This window comes from Lissotriton helveticus, chromosome 9 (genome assembly GCF_964261635.1).
Source record: "Lissotriton helveticus chromosome 9, aLisHel1.1, whole genome shotgun sequence".
Lineage (NCBI taxonomy): Eukaryota > Metazoa > Chordata > Amphibia > Caudata > Salamandridae > Lissotriton > Lissotriton helveticus.
The window spans coordinates 1,266,431,351-1,266,452,214 of record NC_136070.1 but is presented as its reverse complement, the minus strand read 5'-3'; the positions used below and the strand labels follow the sequence as shown (position 1 = coordinate 1,266,452,214).

The 20,864-nt window shown below is 47.4% G+C and overlaps 1 protein-coding gene across 1 annotated transcript in view; it reads left to right on the top strand.

Annotated features, from left to right (window-relative positions):
- The window catches only part of LOC144782452 (laminin subunit beta-1-like), a 385,361-nt gene that overhangs the window by 114,233 nt on the left and 250,264 nt on the right, over positions 1-20,864 (top strand). Inside the window, exon 3 of the mRNA XM_078661828.1 lies at positions 17,053-17,249. Within this exon, the coding sequence (XP_078517954.1) occupies positions 17,053-17,249 (197 nt within the window). The remainder of the gene's footprint in view (positions 1-17,052; positions 17,250-20,864) is intronic.

Here is a 20,864-nt window from a genome sequence, read left to right as displayed (position 1 = left end):
CCCGGTACAAAAGGGGGTGGTGATGGACGGAGCATCTGAACCAATCAAACACTCACACCCAGTCAACAGATCTGGGTTTAATCCATCAACGTTCTTTAGCCCACTCTGCCACCCCAGTTCGGACATGGCCACATGCAAATCAGTCTGACCCTGTGCCTCATGGGAACAGTCCAGCCTGAACTGCCAAGCCATGCCTTCCCTGGACCTGGAAACAAGCTTCCGAGGACCGGTTTCTGGCATTTCAGCCGTCTTCAGCCGGGCTTGCTTGAATCCAGTGCCAAAGTGAGCAAGGGACTCACGTCTGAGCATACCCTGCCACACTTATGGCAGCCAAAAGCGGTACAAAAGGGGGTGGTGATGGACGGAGCATCTGAACCAATCAAACACTCACACCCAGTCAACAGATCTGGTCTTGGTCTGCATCCCGGCATGCTCTGCATTCGAGGAGCTCAGTATACTTGTGGAGTCGGTGGGGAGAAAGATCACGCAATATGAGCAGGTGATGCAGTACCTCCAGAAGTTCTGATGGTGGACCGGGCACGAATGATGAAGGAGTGTGGGAGACGATTGACTACTTGTAAGGAAGAGTCAGGGTTCTTTGGGATGTGGTCGTCAGAGAAGACCAAGGATCCTAGAATATGAAGAACCTACTGAGATATTGAGCTGGGTTCAGTGTGGCTGGTTTCGCACCCACCCGTGGGCAAATTAAAGAGGCTGAGGACCATTGGGAGAGGCAGGGGGTAGAGAAGAGTGCGGCTTGAGGTTCATGCAAGAGTTGTAGGGTCATCTCAACTTTGCTTGTAGGGTAGTTACTCCATGAAGGGCATTCTGTAGACAGATGTCCTTTGCAATGAGAGGAGAGCCGAAACCTCACCACTGCATTGGGTTTACACACAGAGGCCCAGATTCACAAAAGGCTTCCACACTTGTGGCGGATTCCCTGCCATCGTGGGGGAGTCATCGTACTTGGGAGTAATCTGTGCATTGAGAATTCTCATTGCGGAGACTCCCCAACGACGGTGGGGCCTCCACCATGAGTGCGGAGGGCTCCCATTGCAGAGAGTCTGCCCCAAGTGCGGAGACTCCCCGACAACTGTGGGGCCTCCGACACGAGTGTGGAAGCCCTTTGTGAATCAGGCCCAGAGCGAGTAGGGACTGACAGTTATAGCTGAGATTTTTGGACCAATCTGCCGGTGTGACTTTGTGTCTGTGGGACGTTGCAGTGACCTGCAAGGTGGAGCTTTTTTCTGATGCCTGAGGCACGGGTGGTGTTGGACTTCACAGTAAAGAACACTGGTGCATGGAGCAGGGGCTGGAGGACTAAACGAGAAATCAGCACATCATCGCCTTTCTGGAATTAATTCCAGTGGCACTGGCGGCCAGGTTGTGGGATGAGGAGCTGCAGGACAAAATGGTGGCCTTTGTTGTCGAATAGGAGGCATTGGCTCGGGTTGTGAACAAGTTATCGATGAATGGCCCGTATGTGTTGTGTGAGCTGGTATTGCTGTGCTTGCAATGGAGCATCTTGTTTCAGACAAGACTCACTCCAGGACTTGACAACGAAGAGGTTGACTTTTTATCTGCTTCACAGTAGGTGAGGGTCTATGGTTTGGCTCCAGAAGCCGACTTGAAAGCATCGGCAGTGCCACCCTGGTTGAGGGGATGCAATGGTAAGGGCATGGCCGCTGATGGAGAATTCACTAGTAGCATCGACAAGGACATTGTACCGCGTTAAGCATGGAGGGGGTGTATAGACTCCAGTGCCCAGTGGGGGAAGGGAGTGGGACCAGGAGTGAGAGAAGATTGGAGAGCAGGATGGAGGGCGTGGATAACTTCCTGATGGGCCTGACACAGAAAGGGAGGGCACCAATAACAGGAAAGTTGGAGGGCATGGCATTTTATGGGACGTATATCTTGGTCTACTAGCTTGGGGGTGACGGAGAACTAGTATGGAAAACATTGGCGGGCTGTGCCAGGAAGAAAATAAAGAGTCAGGATGCGAGGATGCATACTCAGTGGACATCTTGCCGGGTAAGCGCACATCAAAAGGATGAAAGGCTGAGTGGACTCGCCAGAATTTGAACCTGTGACCATGAAGTCGAACACAGGCCCCTACAGTGGGCTGATTAGTCCACTGTGATGGTGGGTGTGCTGCAGGCTGGAAAATCAGGCAAGGAGGCCGGATATAGTGGGCTATGCCGGGATTTATTAAACACAAAGTCAGGTAACAGTAGGGTCAAAAGCAAAAGGGATCCACAGGATAGTCCGGGTCCTTCTTCGGGGCTGGGGTCCGTTTCCTTTCTTGGCGTTCCTGTGGCGGTTCTGATGTCGGGGAGGAACCTCGGAGGGCAATAAGAGAAACAAGGAACCGTTAGTCCTGGCGGGGACTCTAATGAATATGGCAGTCACCGCCACCCGGGTAGTGAGGAGAGGAGAGAGAAGACCATGAGGAAGGGAGGTAGCACAAGGGGGGGTGGGGAGGGGGGGGGGGGCGAAGGATAGGTAGGTAGCAAGGGTGTGTCAGATACGTAAGTGAGGGGAGGAAGGGTTGTCTATACACTGAGGGTGCTTTACAAATATCATACAGTGCTCTTAGTTCGTGCCTAAAGAGAGATATTTACACAGTAATTACAACGAGTACCTACCGTACTCTGGGGCGGGATTACTGGTACTCACACGGTCCGCCGCAACTCTCCTGTGAGTCGCGGCCGCTCTTCAGCCACCTCCTAGGGACTCCACCAATCTTCCGACCACACGTCTTCCTCCAGGTTCGCCTCTTCTCCGTCTTCTGCGCCAGTCCGAGTGTCCTGCCACGATGCTCCGACGGCGTCCTGGGCGTTTTCACTTGTTCTGCCGCTGCCTCAGGGGCGGGACTTCCGGGGTTGGAATGGAGTGCTTCCTGTCGAAGGCGACCTCAGGTTGGTTCCTGCAATACAGAGATGGGCAGGGGTCTCCTTGTCATGGTTACTGTTCCGGGAATGTTGTTTGACACAGGAGAACGGCCGAAGGGGCTTGCGCCTGGCACACCAGATAGCGGTATGGTTCTAGGAGGGTCCAGTCCTGCTCTCCAGATATATGGCCTGAAGAGGTCCTTTGACAGAATGAGTGCTTTACTAAAAAACATTACAAAATTAAATAAACACGAATAAAATAAAAATACAAAATATGTAGGTGGAGTCCGACAGAAGCAGCAGTAAAGTATTACACACCCATGCTTGAATGGCAGCGACACTAAGGAAGAGAACTATACTATACGTAGCTCTTTTGTTGTCGCAAATGGCCCGATTTGCAGAATCGGCCATTTTGTGGCCACAAAAAAATGCCTTTTTTTTAATGTACAGAACCCAATTTTAAGATTTGGTTACCTATTACCGAATCACAAAATGTTAACGAATCAGTATTAAGAAGGGGTGTGTTAAGGGCATCTCTTCCTAATAGCGACTCGCAGTGCCATGTACAAATGTTTTGTGACGAAATGCTGTTGCAAATCATTCACATTTTACCGTCTACTTCAAGTAGGTTGTAACCCAGTTGCAAACAGGAAGGGTTCCCCAGGGGACCCCTTCTCTTTTGTGAATGCTTGTAAAAACTTTTCTAAGAGCAGGCAGCGGTCTCAGTTCAGGAAAACGGGCTGCATTAAAAAAATTGCTTTATTTAAAAGCAAAAACAGACATGGGGGTCTGCTGTCCCTAGCAAGCCACCATCCCTGTGTTATTCCCCATTCCCAATGGGTCACCAATTGTGACCTACCTCATGACTATTAATGAGGTAGGTCAATTGCGACCCCATTAGGAATAGCTAAATGTGTAAAGTACACATTCATACATAGGTGTTTGCGATTTCCTAATAGCGAATCGCAACAATTCGCTATTAGCAACTCGCAAAATAAAACCTATGTACCTGTGGACCTTGGTGGGAGGCTTAGGTGGACAGAAGCCCACTGGTGGAAAAGTGACCTTTAGAGAGACACCAGTGGGGGTCTCTTCTGCTGAGCAGACTACCAAGTGAGACGAAATTTTGACGACGGCCCCTGGCATTCACGTTTGCTTTTCAGAAACAAACCTCCCTAAAGTGGGAGTTTGTTTGTGAAAATTAAAAATGGCCGCTGGAGCGCAGGGATGTTTCTCTGCTGTAGGCTGGAACACTTTTCAGAGGGGGGGTGCTGCCATCAATGTTACACCACTGAAGTCATAGAGGTTGTGAAACATTTGAACGACGCACAAAGAACAAGCTGCATTCAGCAAGAAAGTGGGATGGGTGTTGTGTGTAGCTGGTGGTGCACTTTGAAGCACACTGTCACAAAAACATCACAAAAATAGCGCACCATCATTTACAGACAGCAGACATTCCATTGAAATGGACTCTCAATTTACACAGAGACACAGTTTTACTAGTAAAATGATACAGCGTATAAACTAGGGGTGGGCGGACATTTCCGTTCCGCCCGCGGAATGTGCGGATGCGCATGCGCATTCCTTGCCAGAAATGCGCATGCGCAGGCTCCCGCGCATGCGCAGTTTCAAAGAAGAAGGCGCGAACAGGAAGAGATGTCCCCGCGTTAAGGTAAGTGTTTTTTAACTCTTATTTCACCTTTAATCTTTGTAATATTGCGGGCGGGAGGCGGGCGGGCGGTGGGTGGGAGTCACGTAGCGGAAATTTGCGGAGAGGCACAGAAATTGGTTCAATTTCGGTGCCTATCCGCGAAAGTCCATTACGCGACTTCCGCCCACCCCTAGTATAAACTATAATCTGAGGATATTGTGTTTAAGCCAAAAAACAATCAAGTTCACAAAACAAAACAATCAAGTGTCTTGATTTGTTTAGGTCCTATTCAAATTTTTGTTTCCATCACATTTCAAAATCAAAAAAAATTACTTAAAATGTGCTTTAGTAATTACCGGTATATTGTGAAATATTTATACAGTTCATTTATAGTTATTTAAATTATATTGTGCGTTAGAAGAAAATGACACATTACAGCCTTTCCTGTCCCACTCCCTACACCCCAGCAAGATAGTCACATAGCCAACTGTAAAAAATCCTCTCACTTTGCAGGCAGGGTAGTAAACACAAATCTCCAAGTTAAAAAACATAAGCAGCCATGTGTCAGTAGGCACAGCCTGATATTTGGCACAACACTGTCACAACATATGTGCCAAGATAAAAACGAAATTTAGTAAATGTAAACGTGGGTATACTTGTAAAGCGCACTATCACCTGAAAGGTATCTTGGCGCTGTATACCGCTGTGGAACCCTTCCTGGCTTTCCCTGTGAGATGCCCCCTTACTGGGCACCTCCAAGGTTAGGCCAGGCATCCTAGCACTTTCGGGGCCGTTGTGGAGATTAAGGAAGCTATTGCCCAGAGTTGCAGAGTGGGACCCATGATTAGAGTAGGCACCGAGGGGAGAATTATCGAGTCCGCTGACATTGAGCCCAAGACCCTGCCGCGTCGGGAATTGAACCCTGGTCCCGGGCCAGACCTCTGCCTCAGTGTCTGCCGCTCTAATCGGTGAGCCACACTTCTCCACATGGATTGTTCATTCAGATTCTGAACTCCAGCATAGTGTTTTGGGAGGTGCGACATTGTCCTCAACTCCTACTTCCAGCACCTATGTTTCTCTGTACGCCTCCGGGACAGTTTGCTTTTTCTCTAACTGGAAGTTCTTTGCCTGGCATGCCAGACCATGGCTGGAAAAATTAGGGCTAGATTAAAGAGGCCTCTGTCTCGGTGACCTTGCACTCTTGTCCAGATGGACAGGTTGGACAAACATTTTCTATGTGGTGGCACCACCAGAGGAAGGTTATACGACGGAACCCCGCATTCATTTACCCCACATGCCCTTATAACGGAGTCACTACCCAACTGCGAGATTACCATGCGTTAGTTTACCACACAAGTCATTACAATAACTTACTTTAGGGGGCGCTGCAGTTTGGAAAAGTATAAGTTACTATTCCAACTCCAGTCTACGCAACAGTAGGAAAGATGTTGGACTTAAAAATCCAACACCAGTGCAACGATGTTCCCCCTACAGCAAGTCGTTGTAATGGCTTACAGGATAAAGTAACACTTGGCAACTTTGTTGTCGTGATAGTGACTGTGTAGTAAAGACTGGTCGTTGTTCAGACTGCGGGGTAAAATATGTTTTCTCCAGAGGAAACCTGGTGGTCCCCCAAGGCAACCACACATTTAAGAGATCAAGGGCTATATGTAGGTAATTGTATTTTACCGATTCGAAAATACCGAAATTTACCGATTCAGTATTTTCGAATCGGTAAATGCAATGTAGATAAAAAATCAGTAAAAAATACCGAATCGTTAAGATTCGGTATTTATCGAATCGGTATTTACCGATTCGGTAATTGCCATTCATTCCTATGGGCCTAGAGGCCCATAGGAATGAATGTCAATTACCGAATCGGTAAATACCGATTCGGTAAAATAGGGAAATTGTCAAGGGTTTGCAGGGTGTCACTTTGACACCCTGTTGCAACCCTGAATTGTGCTGGTGTGCACATGTGGCATACATACATGACCTAAGGGCATGTAAGTCTGACACATGGCACAGGTGTAAATGCACATATTTGCATTTGCATAGGAATTCGTTATTTACCACCAACTAATAGTTGGTGGTAAATAACAAATCCTTTGAGCCCAAAAGCACTGTTTGAAGTGCTTCCTACATTTCATTTACCGATTCGGTAAATGATGATTCGGTAAATACCGAATCAATAAATACCGATTCGTTATTTACCGAATCAGTAAATGTGCCCCCTACATAGGGAAAGTCAATTACTGGTCGGTAACGGACGATTTCGGCCGTTACCGACCGGTAATTGCCTTCCTACATCTGGCCCCAAATGTTTCACCAATTTAGCTTCCCGAGTCCTAAATGAATCCTTAAGGGCCTGATTTTGAGTTTGATAGTAATGTAAAAACCCTCTGACTTCACATACAGGACCAAATGATAGGGTGAGCAGAGTAGAATATCTGGGTGGAATTCTGCTCTGCTCATTCATAAGCGGCCAGTGCTCCCACTCACAGATTTCCCAGGTGCAGGATCACTAGACTTGATTGAACTTACTTATGCTTACTTCCCCTCCTGGGGTGTAGGCCATCAACCAGGCCTCTCCGGCCATCTCTGTCCTGGGCTTTTCTTTCCATCTGACTCCATGTGTAACCCATCTACTTGCAGTCAGCCTCGAGGTTTCGGCACCAGGTGTTTCTTGGCCTTCCTCTTTACCTTTTCCCTTGAGGGTTCCAGGTGAGGGCCTCCCTGATGGTGGTTGGTGGACGCTTGTGGAGGGTGCGACCTATCCAGACCCAGAGTCTTTCTTTCATGATTTCTTCATGAGCAGGGAGTTGGGAAGTCTGCTGCCATAGGTGGTTGTTGCTGGTGGTGTTTGGCCAGCGGATTTCGAGGATTTTCCTCAAATAGATGTTGCTGAAGGTCTTGAAAGTCTGGACCTTGTTGGTGGTGGTCACTGTTCTCCTCCAAGTTTCTGTTCTATACAGAAGGACTGATTTTATGTTGGTGTTAAAAAGCCTGATCTTGTTTGCAGCTTTAGGTTCTTGGAGTTCCAGATCTTTTTGAGCTGAATGAAGGCAGCCATTGCTTTGACGATTCTTACCTTGTCGTCATCATTTGGGCCAGATTGTATTGGTTGAAAAATCCAGCCACGAAAATCATATTAGGAATGGGCTGCAGTTCAATCCGGCCATGATGCACAGCTGACCTTGTACCAGTGCATGGAGAGATATGTAAGGCTCCCCTACGTAGCCGCATCCTTTCCCTCACCCACCACCTCCACCCTGCCCCTTTCAGTGGCAAAACGCAAAATGATAGGACCTCCCCCCCTGCAGAATGTAAAGAGGGGTCACCTTAGACTCCCATATCTCACAAACAGTCATTGGTCTTGGGCTAAATGGGGCCCCCCTGAAGGGTTCCTGAATGGTTGTGGGCCCCTGTATGCCCCTGATCCCTCACTCAAAACCCACAAACATTCACCACCCGCTGACAACATGCAATCAATGTGTGCCCTAAATGCAGCAGAATTAGAAATTGTATACGGAATTCTGCATGATAAATCTGAGTTGTGCAGTTATTCCCCATTTCATGAGTTATAACTCATAATTGGAGGATATATGTGAGGAAATGCTGGCTGATATTGTTAAGTTTGACCACTTGATGTCTCCGCACCCATATGGTCGTAGCTTGTAATCACGCCCTAAGGTAATAATAAGAACGCTCCTATTACTTACCCTACACTTAAGGCCTGGCATGTCCCAATAGCGCTTCAGGGGCACATGACGAGTAAGAAAGGGCTACACAAGCAAACAATACAACATAGCACAAAAGTTACAGCCGTAGGTGGATTTGCCAGTGGGATTCCCCCACCTTAGTTACAGCAGGTGGAGAGGAGTCCCCCAGTAGGTTTCCACCCACCTTCAGCATTCCTCCCTCAAGATTGGCTGATTTTTATTACCACCAACTGTCCATCAATCCTCCAACCCACAGTTAGATCCTGGTGCAAAAACAGGGCACAAGCCCCCTTCCTCCCTCTCCCCCACCTCTACCCCACAACTGAGAGTTGATAAAGCGCCTTCCTTGTGTTTTACGAAGCTTACATCACTTTATACAATGGCGTAAAAAAAGGAGAATAACACACACAACAAACGGTATTTGTGTGCGTATTTCTCCTTTTTTTTCTTGATTTGCGCTTGAACTAACCAGTGAGTGTTTGCCCAAAATTGTCTCATTGGCTTCACCTCTAAATCTGCGCTAGTGCAAAAAAAGATTAAACGCGAGGGAATACCATTTGATGTTTTTTATGTCTAAAATGGAATCCGAAATGAAGACCTTGTGGTGTTGTAGCAGGCGTGGAGGCCAGCAGAGTACCTGAGCCTGTGTGCAGTGTCATGCACATCTGTGCATCGAGGATTGGTGCATGCACACGCCTTTTAATGAACTGTTATACTGCATAGGAGTTTCACAGCCCCAGAGGGTGTGGAGGCCAGGCTGTGGTGGGCTCAGCCAAGGGTTGAGCTGCAGACCCTTCATGGCCTGGTTAAGAGCAGTCTGTGGGCGATGGGTACACTGGCGTGGCCTGGTCCTCCTCACCCTCACCTTACCTTCTATAGGCCCATTTAACAAAGGAAAGCTTACACTTTTCTGTAACTTTACTACTTACCGGTATTCACAAAGGTAAAGTTAGACCAAAAGTCAAACTTTAGTACTTTTCTGTATTCACAAAGGTAAACTTAGACCAAAAGTCTAACTTGAGTACTTTTTGATATTCACAAAGGTAAGCTAGAGTTAGACTTTTTGTCTAAGTTTACCAAAAAGTAGTAAACTTACTCAAAAGTGTAAGTTTACCTTTGTGTACCTGGCCCTATATGTATAGGGTGACCCTGGGTTTCCCCTCACTGCCTACCAACAGAGGAGTGCCCCATCCGCCCGCCAAGTATGCCCGGAATGCCCTGCTCAGGGTGTGTGCACAGCCCTTCCTGCCAGGCTCTGCTGAGAGGGCACTCCTGCTGGCAGCCAGCTGGCCCGAAGGAGTGGAAAATTACACAGGCCTGGCTTTTTGTACACTTTATCTTATCACTTCATAATCCACAGATTCTTATCAGTTCATATTTTCTGAACAGTAATATTTGTGCACATTTCTTCCCCAAAGAAATGAACTATCTAGCCTGAGGAACGGGTAAGTCCCAAGTCCCACCCACGCTGGCGCCCAGGCCACCCCAGTCCATGTAGGGCCAGGATTGACTGAGTGTGGAAAAGTACTTTGCTTCTGCCAAGGAGACCCGCCTCCCCATCCTCTGGCTGGGTTGGCATGACCTGGGGTGCCTTCTGTACGGGAGGCTGGTGAAGCTGGGGAGAGTTTGGGGTACACACATTTCTTTTCTAGTGGAACTCAGAACTTTACCATCAAATCCCTGTCATTATTCCACTGAAGTGCAGATTTTAATTCCTTTGGGGGAAAATGAAAATACTCATGTCATGGTATGTCCAGTTACGTCATGTTATGGTACATCATGTTAAGAGCATGTGTATAGTGTACATCTGCCAATGCTAGTTCCATGCAGGCCACAGTTTGAGACGTCATTGGCTGTGCTGTGGTTTTGATATTGTGTCCCTAAGTCTATCTCATGTCCCAATATGTGATGTGGATGTTGAATATTGAGTTTAATTGAAGGAGAACCACAGCTTGTTCTCTTAGATGGACGGGTGGCAGAGTCATGTTGGATGGATGGGTGGCAGTGTGGTGTTCAATGGACGGGTGGCAGTGTCATGTTCGATGGATCGGTGGCAGTGTCGTGTTCGATGGACGGGTGTCAGTGTCATGTTCGATGGGTGGAACTGTCTTGTTCGATGGATGGGTGTCAGTGTCCTGTGCGATGGATGGGTGTCAGTGTCCTGTGCAATGGATGGGTGGCCGTGTCCTGTTCGATTGACGGGTAGCAGTGTTATGTTCGATGGATGGGTGGCCGTGTCCTGTTCAATGGACGGGCGGCAGTGTCGTGCTCGATGAACGGGCGGCTGCATTGTGTTCAATGGACGGGTGGCAGTGTTGTGTTTGATGGATGGGCGGCAGTGTCCTGTTCAATGGACAGGTGGCAGTGTCATGTTCATTGGATGGGTGGCACTGTCCTGATGGATGGATGGGTGGCAGTGTCCTGTTCGATGGATGGTGGCAGTGTCATGTTTGATGGATGGTGGCGGTGTCCTGTTTGATGGATGGGTGTCAGTGTCCTGTTCAATGGAGGGGTGGCAGTGTCCTGTTCGATGGACGGGTGGCAGTGTCATGTTCGGTGGGTGGAACTGTCCTGTTCGATGGATGGGTGTCAGTGTCCTGTGCGATGGATGGGTGTCAGTGTCCTGTGCAATGGATGGGTGTCCGTGTCCTGTTCGATTGACGGGTAGCAGTGTTATGTTCGATGGATGGGTGGCCGTGTACTGTTCAATGGACGGGCGGCAGTGTCGTGCTCGATGAACGGGCGGCTGCATTGTGTTCAATGGACGGGTGGCAGTGTTGTGTTTGATGGATGGGTGGTAGTGTCCTGTTCGATGGACCGGTGGCAGTGTCATGTTTAATGGATGGGTGGCAGTGTGGTGTTCAATGGGCGGGTGGCAGTGTGGTGTTCAATGGGTGGGTGGCAGTGTCATGTTCAATGGATGGGTGGCAGTGTCCTGTACAATGGACGGGTAGCAGTGTTATGTTCGATGGATGGGTGGCAGTGTCCTGTTCAATGGACGGGCGCCAGTGTCGTACTCGATGGACAGGCGGCTGTGGTGTGTGCAATGGACGGGTGTCAGTGTTGTGTTCGATGGATGGGTGGCAGTGTCCTGTTCAATGGACGGACGGCAGTGTCCTGTTCAATGGACGGGTGGCAGTGTTTTGTTCAATGGATGGGTGGCAGTGTCCTGTTCAAAGGACGGACGGCAGTGTCGTGTTCGATGGACGGGTGGCAGTGTCGTGTTCCATGGACTGGTGGCAGTGTCATGTTCAATGGCGGGCGGCAGTGTCATGTTCGATGGACGGGTGGCAATGTTGTGTTAGATGTACGCTGGCAGTGTGATGTGCGATGATTGGGTGGCAGTGTCGTGTTATATGGACGGGTGGCAGTGTCGTGATTGATGAATGGGTGGCAGTGTCATGTTAGATGCACGGGTGGCAGTGTTGTGTTTGGTCAATGGGTGGCAGTGTTCTGTTAAATGGTCAGCAGTGTTGTGTGATAATGTCACTGTAGATGGACAGCTGGCAATGTCATGTTTGGTGGATGAGTGATGATGTCATGTTAGGTGGATGACTGGTAGTGTTGTGTTAGATGGCAGCAGTGTGGTGTTAAGTGGAAGGTTGGCACTCTTGTGTTAGATGGCAGCAGTGTGGTGTTAGGTGGAAGGTTGGCAGTGTTGTGTTAGATGGCAGCAATGCCGTGCTAGATGGAAGGTTGGCACTCTTGTGTTAGATGACAGCAGTGTGCTGTTAGGTGGAAGACTGCCACTCTTGTGTTAGATGGGCAGCAGTGTCATGTTAGGTGGAAGGTTGGCATTCTTGTGTTAGATGGGCAGTAGTGTTGTGTTAGGTGAAGGGTTCGCACTGTTGTGATAGAAGGGCAGTAGTGTTGTGTTAGGTGGAAGGTTAGCACTGTTGTGATAGAAGGGCAGTAGTGTTGTTTTAGGTTGGCATTGTCATGTTAGATAGTGTTGTGTTGCTGGCAGTGTTGTATTTGATGGGCAGCAGTGTCCTGTTAGGTGGAAGATTGGCACTGTTGTGTTAGATGGGTAGCAGTGTCATGTTAGGTGGAAGGTTCGCACTGTTGTGATAGAAGGGCAGTAGTGTTGTGTGAGGTAGAAGGTTGGCAGTGTTGTATTAAATGGGCAGTAGTATTGTGTTAGGTGGATGGTTGGTAGTGTCATGTTAGAAGGACGATTGAGGATGTCATGCTAGGTGGATGGCAGCAGTGTAATGTTAGGTGGAAGGTCGGCACTCTTGTGTTAGATGGGCAGCAGTGTCATGTTAGGTGGATGACTGGTAGGGTTGTGTTAGATGGGCAGTAGTGTTGTGTTAGGTGGATGACTGGTAGTGTTGTGTTAGATGGGCAGTAGTGTTGTGTTAGGGGGAAGGTTGGCAGTGTTGTGATAGATGGGCAGGAGTGTCTTGTTAGGTGGTAGGTTGGCAGTGTTGTGTTAGATGAGCAGTAGTTTTGTGTTAGATGGGCGGTTGGCAGTGTCATGTTCGATGGGTGAGTGATGATGCCATGCAAGGGGGACAGGTGGCACTGTTGTGATAGATGGGCAGTAGTGTCATGTCAGGATGACTGGTAGTGTTGTGCTAGATGGGCAGCAGTGTTGTGTTAGGTGGATGGTTTATGTTAGATGGATGGGTGGCAGTGTCATGTTAGAAGGATGAGTGATGAGGTCATGCTAGTGTTGTATTATATGGGCAGCAGTGTTGTGTTAGGAGGATGGCTGGCATTGTTGCATTAGATGGGCAGCAGTGTCGTGTTAGGTGGAAGATTGGCAGTGTTGTGTTAGGTGGACAGCAGTGTCATGTTACGTGGAAGGTTGGTACTCTTGTGTTAGATGGGTCGCAGTGTCATGTTAGATGAAAGGGTGGCAGTGTTGTGTTAGGTGGACAGCAGTGTCGTGTTAGGTGGAAGGTTGGCAGTGTTGTGTTAGGTGGACAGCAGTGTCATGTTACGTGTAAGGTTGGTACTCTTGTGTTAGATGGGTCGCAGTGTCATGTTAGATGAAAGGGTGGCAGTGTTGTGTTAGGTGGACAGCAGTGTTGTGTTAGGTGGAGGGTTGGCAGTGTCGTGTTAGGTGGAAGATTGGCAGTGTTGTGTTAGGTGGACAGCAGTGTCATGTTACGTGGAAGGTTGGTACTCTTGTGTTAGATGGGTCGCAGTGTCATGTTAGATGAAAGGGTGGCAGTGTTGTGTTAGGTGGACAGCAGTGTTGTATTCGGTGGACGGGGGGCAGTGTTATGTTAGATGGATGGGCCGCATTGTCATGTTAGATGGAAGGGTGTAAGTGTTGTGTTAGGTGGACAGCAGTGTCGTGTTAGGTGGAAGGTTGGCAGTGTCATGTTAGATGGAAGGGTGGCAGTTTTGTGTTAGATGGACAGCAGTGTCGTATTCAATGGACGGTGGAAGTGTTATGTTAGATGGATGGGCCGCATTGTCATGTTAGATGAAAGGGTGGCAGTGACGTGTTAGGTGGGCAGCAGTGTCGTGTTAGTAATTAGGTTGGCAGTGTTGTCTTGGATGGATGAGTGGCACTGTTGTTTTTAAAAAATAACAATTATTGAGAGTTGAATTCATGATTAAATATACATATACAAAGTAAAGTGCATAAGTTCTCAGTTACAAATATGGTTGACATCGTACCAGAAACATAGATCAATCTTAAGAGTACTTAAAACCAGAAACAGCAGATGAGAGTAGCAAATTGCACAATTTCTTATAAAAAATTATTTTACCCAGGCCACAGACCAATTTCCTATGGAATTCCAGCACATCTTGTATTTCATAAGAAATCCTGATCTTAAAGCGTAACGCCTCTCTAGCTCTTTAACTTTATGGAGTTTAGCACTCCAGGCTTGGAAGGTGGGTAGTGTTACTGCGCCAATTTTGTAGAATTAATGATCTTGCCACCAGGGTTGATATAAATAAACACTCCTCTTGCATTTTGTTCATCGTTGTATTTGGAGAGCATCCCAGAACTGCAATGTAATTAGTAATTATCGATAATGAGAGCTTGGCCTGTAGTCGTACTGAGATATTTCACAGGTGCTTCCCATAGGTGCTTGGTCTTTGGACAGTCCCAGACAATATGGGCCCGATTCACAGAACTAATTTTAAACAAAATCCTAAACTTACTACTTTTGGTATTCACAGAAGTTAGGATTTTGTCTTAAGTTTTTCTTAAAACAGACTTAAAACAGACTTAAGACAGCCTTAAAACAAAATCCTAACTTAAGTCTGTCTTAAGTCTGTCTTAAGACAAACTTAAGACAAAATCCTAACTTCTGTGAATACCAAAAATAGTAAGTTTAGGATTTTGTCTTAAGTTAGTTCTGTGAATCGGGCCCTATGTGACCAGGTGCCTCCCTCCTCCCTGGAGCAGCGAAAACACATATCCTCAATCTGAGGATATATATTATATAGAAATTACGGAGACCTATATATTAGCCATTTTGTGTAAAATTGCATCCGCTTAAAATTGGCACCTCTGAGTGTTGTTGCGTTCAGGCTGTTGATTCTATTCCACACTGCTCTAGAGATCTGCAGGCCTTCTTTTTTAACGCCATTTATCTTGAGCTTTTTCATAGATAGCGGCGGATTTATTATCATTAAAGATTTTCACCCAAGTGCTTACTGACCGCTTGTCTCTAACTTCTAGTGCTTCGCTTAGTTCTAAACTTACTCTTAAACCTCTGGAGTCGACACTTTCTAAAAAATGCTTGATTTGGATAAACGAACATGTAAGCATATCCCTGGAGTGCAGCAGCATTTTCTCTTTTTCGCTCCACTTTTTCCAAGAATCTGAGTTAAGAAAGTCTCTCACTTGCCTGTATCCATTCTCCTCCCATTTCTTTAATACGCTGGTTTGCAACAACTTGTCCTCCCCGGTGTAGAAGTCAGTCAATCTTGTAGAGCCATTTATCTGGGGGATACCAAAAAATTTTAACAATTGAGTTTTTTTGTTTAAAAAGCCATTGGAGAATTTTATACCGCACTTTCTTCGGGTTCTTGGCTGTCCTCATTGGGTCTACGATTTTATACTCATCTAAATAAATTTCCATTAAAAAAAATATCCTTGTCTGAAAAGTTAAGCTGGGGGTAAAATCTATGGTTGGTACCACCCTCCCCTGGATGGGTGGCAGTGTTGTGTTAGATGGACGGGTGGCAGTGTCGTGTTAGAAGGACCATGGTAGGTGGACTGCTGGCAGTTTCATGTTGGAGGAACGGGTGTCAGCTGCATATTAGAAGGGCAGCAGTGCTGTTTAGATGGATCAGAGCATTTGCAGCCACAAAAACGCTATGTACATCTGGCCCAGAATTCCTTCTTCTATTCCCTACAGACTCCCCACTGCCAGTACACAAAGGGCAAAGGGCTGTAGAACCCCTAGGCATCTGCCCGTCAATGGCACCACAGGAAAAGTGGCTCTGGTTCTTCTGTGACCATAAGGTCTCCTTAAATGACCACATTGCCAGACCGAGAAAGTTGTCTTCCTCCCAACTCCATCTGTTCAGGAAGCTAAAAAAAGCACCCGTCAGACAGACTTCAGACCCGCCGTCCAGGCAGTGGTTCTCACACATTGACTTGAGGAAAAGTTATCCTACGAGTCCTTCAAACCCTTCTACACAGTCACACCCCTATGTGCCATACTCCATGCAGCTGCCCATCTAGTGAAACATCTTCACTCAAGGCAAGAATTGAGGTCACAATTGCATCATGTACAAAGCAATTCGCACTGCCCTTCCCCGCCCACCTGAGGAACAAGCACCAATTCACACGAGGACAAGGATCTACCAGAGGCAGCAGGCACATTCTTCTAGAAATCCCAGAAGAAAGAAATCTAAACAAAACAGGCCTTCTTTTTCCAACCTCCAAGAATCTTCCAGATCACATCAGGCAAAATCTGGACCTTCTCACTTTCTGGGAGACTTGACATTTGTAGAATTCACCTCCTGAACTAATCCCCCAGATCTTCACTTGCTTTTACAGACTGTTCTTATGTCATGTTCTTTTTCATCTATGTTGTCTGTAAAATGGATGTATGTCAGTACAACGCGATCTTGTAGATCGCGGTACATGACAACGCTGCCATTACAACGCAAGTCGTTACAACGACTTGCGTTGCAGGGCGTGGATTGTGGAATATTATAATTTTATATTCCAACACCAGTCCACGTAACAGTAGGGAAGGTGTTGGAATATAAAATTGCAATATTCCTTATACAACAGCGCCATCCAGCGCAAGTCGTAGTAACGACTTGCGTTGTATTGGCATCGTTGTAAAGGCATCGCTGTGTTTTCACCGCGTTGTAAACGATGTACCCCCTGTAAAATGCTCTGTTGCAATGTGGCTAGGTCCACACCATAGAAAGATATGAAATACATGAATAAATAGTAAATACATTATTATTTTAGGGCAGGCTACTTTCATCTCTGGCATGAATCAAAAAAGGAGGTTAGCTGGAGAACCTCTTAGTTAATTTATAAATTAGTTCATATTATCCTTACCATGATATATCAATGGAATGTGGTGTAAAATGCAGAAAGTCCCATTATCTGTGCATGTGTCCTGAACTCCACTTCAGACGAGGCAATGCCCCATCTCCTGTGTGTCTTGAAGAGAAGGCACTAGGCTGTAGGGAATTGCTTCAATTTCTCGATTATAAAAATCCAAAACAATATTTACCAAATGAATAAATAAGTTGGCCAGGTTGCTCCAGCTGGTGCCTTTGGTTCGAGTGTGAACAGTTTGGGTTACTTTCCCAAATTCTAACAGACTACATGCTTTCTTCGCAGTTCACGTGTTGGGATCCGCAACCGAAGAGGAACCGAATCTTCAAGAGGACCCGGACCTTCTGCAACAAGGCTGCACCGATGGGAGCTGCTACCCAGCAACAGGGAACCTTCTCATTGGCCGGGCCCAGAGCCTCAGCGCCACGTCCACGTGTGGGCTCCAGGAAGTCCAGGAGTACTGCATTGTCAGCCACCTCCAGGTACTGTACGCATTCATTAATCTTTATTCGGTTTTAAAAAAGACCATAAAAAATACAAGATAAAACAATTCATACATGTTAAGTAAACACAATTACAATTAATCATTCCATAATTAGCCTGGGGCAGTTAAAATAAATAACATTTTATCTTTATAGTATAAAACCAGTTTCTCAATTTGTTGAATAAAATACAATAAAAATCCAAATCTTACTATTCAGTAAATTCCAAAGAAAAAATGTTTTTAGTGCCAAGCCTAATAGTCATCACATGGAAGTTTCATATCGTAGAAGGAAATATGAGTTGTAGGCAGAGAATTAATAAAGTGCAGATGCTAGGAAAGTACATATAGATACTTAAAACTTTCTACATGAATTCTGAGCACGGAATACAGTGCAAGTGCTGGAAAAGTGCATAAAGGTACTTAAAACAGCACATGAAAATTGCGATATTTAGGGCCCAATTCACAGAACTAACTTACGACAAAATCCTAAACTTACTACTTTTGGTATTCACCGAAGGCATTAAGTAGTCTTCAATTAGGATTTTGTCTTAAATTAGGATTTTGTCCTAAATTAGGATTTTGTCCTAAATTAGGATTTTGTCTTAAATTAGGATTTTGTCCTAAATTAGGATTTTGTCTTAAATTAGGATTTTGTCCTTAATTAGGATTTTGTCTTAAATTAAACTTAAGTTTAACTTAAGTTTGTCTTAAATTTAATTGAAGACAAAATCCTAATTTAGGACAAAATCCTAATTTAAGACAAAATCCTAATTTAAGACAAAATCCTTACCTAAGGCAAAATCCTAATTTAAGGCAAAATCCGAAATTAGGACAAAATCATAATTTAGGACAAAATCTTAATTTAAGACTACTAAATGCCTTCTGTGAATACCAAAAGTAGTACATTAATCTTAACCATTTAAAAAGGAGGCTCCACAGACATTCATAAAGTGATTTCTGGCTGGGCGAACATTTGGCAGGACACCATGTTGAAAGCCTAGAGAAGATTCAACCGGTGCAATCCCTTCTCCTCCAGAGATAGCACCACAGGCAGCATTGCAATGATGGTTTCCCCGCCTGGCTTAGCATTCTTTGGGGGTTTTGTCTCTGGGCACTATGCCCAGCCATTTAGCCACAGTTGACTGAGGAGGTATGAAATGTTGAAATGTGATTGTAAGTGGAGAATGTGTGACAGAAACCTGAATGTTGCTAATTGATGACGGTCAGTATTAAGTTGCTGCGTCCAGAAACAGTTGCCTAATGAACTATATTCACCTGCTGAAAAGGAAGTGTTGAGGGTGAAAGACAAAGATTGGAAAAATGAGTTTGTGAGCAAATTTCAGAAGTATTTAGGGAAGGTTTGGGGAAATTGAAAGGCCTGCACATAGAATCATTTTAAATTGAATGAGTTACTTAAGGGTCACAAGCTAAGAGGTATTTTGATGTCAATAAGCAATGGCACAATGAAGCTTTGAAAGAATTAAAAATGAGTAAACATTTGGGGCCATAGAAACAAACGCATCTTCTGTGTGGATGACGTCAGAGGCTCAGGGCAGCAAGGCTAATGGCAAAGAAATGTTATGTATGGGGCTGCCTGACTTTACCAGTACAAAACAGGTTGATCATTTTCCTCTGTGAAAAATGAATGCTTGGATTAATTATGGTAATCCCCATTACTAATGATGGCCTTGGCCCTGACTGACACTGTTGAATCATTGACCAGAGATGACCCCCTCAGAGCCTTCCATGGACAGGCGGCTTTGCTGTTGGGTCTGCATTCAAGGCCAGGCAGCCCCACAGGATTTCCTCACGCGGAGGCAGTGAAAGGGTTAAGCACCAGCCAGCATTCCCCTTTGATCTCTGGTAATACCTTAATCCCAGATTGTGCCATACACCGCAGAGCGGAACTGTCCCTCCCGGGAGCTGTGCGCTCAGCTCTTCCCAGGCTTTCAGAATACAACGCAGGACCCCCTCACCCCCAGGGCACATACAGGCCTTCCATACCAGGGCAGACACAGGCCTCCCTGACCAGGGCAGACACAGACCACCCATACCAGGGAAGACACAGGCCTCTCTCACCAGGGCAGACACAGGCCTCCCTGACCAGGGCAGACACAGACCACCCATACCAGGGAAGACACAGGCCTCTCTCACCAGGGCAGACACAGGCCTCCCTGACCAGGGCAGACACAGACCACCCATACCAGGGAAGACACAGACCACCCATACCAGGGAAGACACAGGCCTCTCTTACGAGGACACACACAGGCCTCATTTACCAGGGCAGACACAGGCCTCTCTCACCAGGGCAGACACAGACCACCCATACCAGGGAAGACACAGACCACCCATACCAGGGAAGACACAGGCCTCCCTTACCAGGGCAGACACAAGACTCCCTTACCAGGGCAGACACAGGCCTCCCTTACCAGGGCAGACACAAGACTCCCTTACCAGGGCAGACACAGGCCTCCCTGACCAGGGCAGACACAGACCACCCATACCAGGGAAGACACAGACCACCCATACCAGGGAAGACACAGGCCTCTCTTACGAGGACACACACAGGCCTCATTTACCAGGGCAGACACAGGCCTCTCTTACCAGGGCACACACAGGCCTCCATTACCAGGGCAGACACAGGCCTCCATTACCAGGGCAGACACAGGCCTCCATTACCAGGGCAGACACAGGCCTCCTATACCAGGGCAGACACAGGCCTCCATTACCAGGGCTGACACAGGCCTCTCTTACCAGGGCAGACACAGGCCTCCCTTACCAGGCCAGACACAGACCACTCTTACCAGGGCAGACACAGGCCTCCCATACCAGGACAGACACAGGCCTCCCATACTAGGGCAGACACAGGCCTCCCTTACCAGGGCAGACACAGGCCTCACTTACCTGGGCAGACACAGGCCTTTCTTATTGGGGCAGACACAGGCCTCACTTACCTGGGCAGACACAGGCCTTTCTTATTGGGGCAGACACAGGCTTCTCTTACCAGGGCAAACACAGGCCTCCCTTACCAGGGCAGACACGGGCCTCCCTAAACCAGGGAAGACATAAGCCTCCCTTACCCCAGGGCAGTCACAGGCCTCCCATACAGGGCAGACACAGGCCTCCCATACAGGGCAGACACAGGCCCTGTCTCACCAGGGCAGACACAGGCCTCCCTTACCTGGGCACACACAGGCCTCCCATACCAGGGCTGACACAGGCCTCCCATACCTGGGCAGACACAGGCCCTGTCTCACCAGGGCAGACACTGGCCTCCCATACCAGGGCAGACACAGGCCTCCCTTAACAGGCCAGACACAGCCCTCTCTTACCAGGGCAGACACAGGCCTCCCTTGCCAGGGCAGACACAGGCCACTCTTACCAGGCCAGACACAGGCCTCCCTTACCAGGACAGACACAGGCCTCCCATACCAGGCCAGACACATCCCTCTCTTACCAGGGCAGACACAGGCCTCCCTTATCAGGGCAGACACAGGCCTCCCATACCAGGGCAGACACAGCCCTCTCTTACCAGGGCAGACACAGGCCTCCCTTGCCAGGGCTGACACAGGCCTCCCATACCAGGCCAGACACAGACCTCTCTTACCAGGGC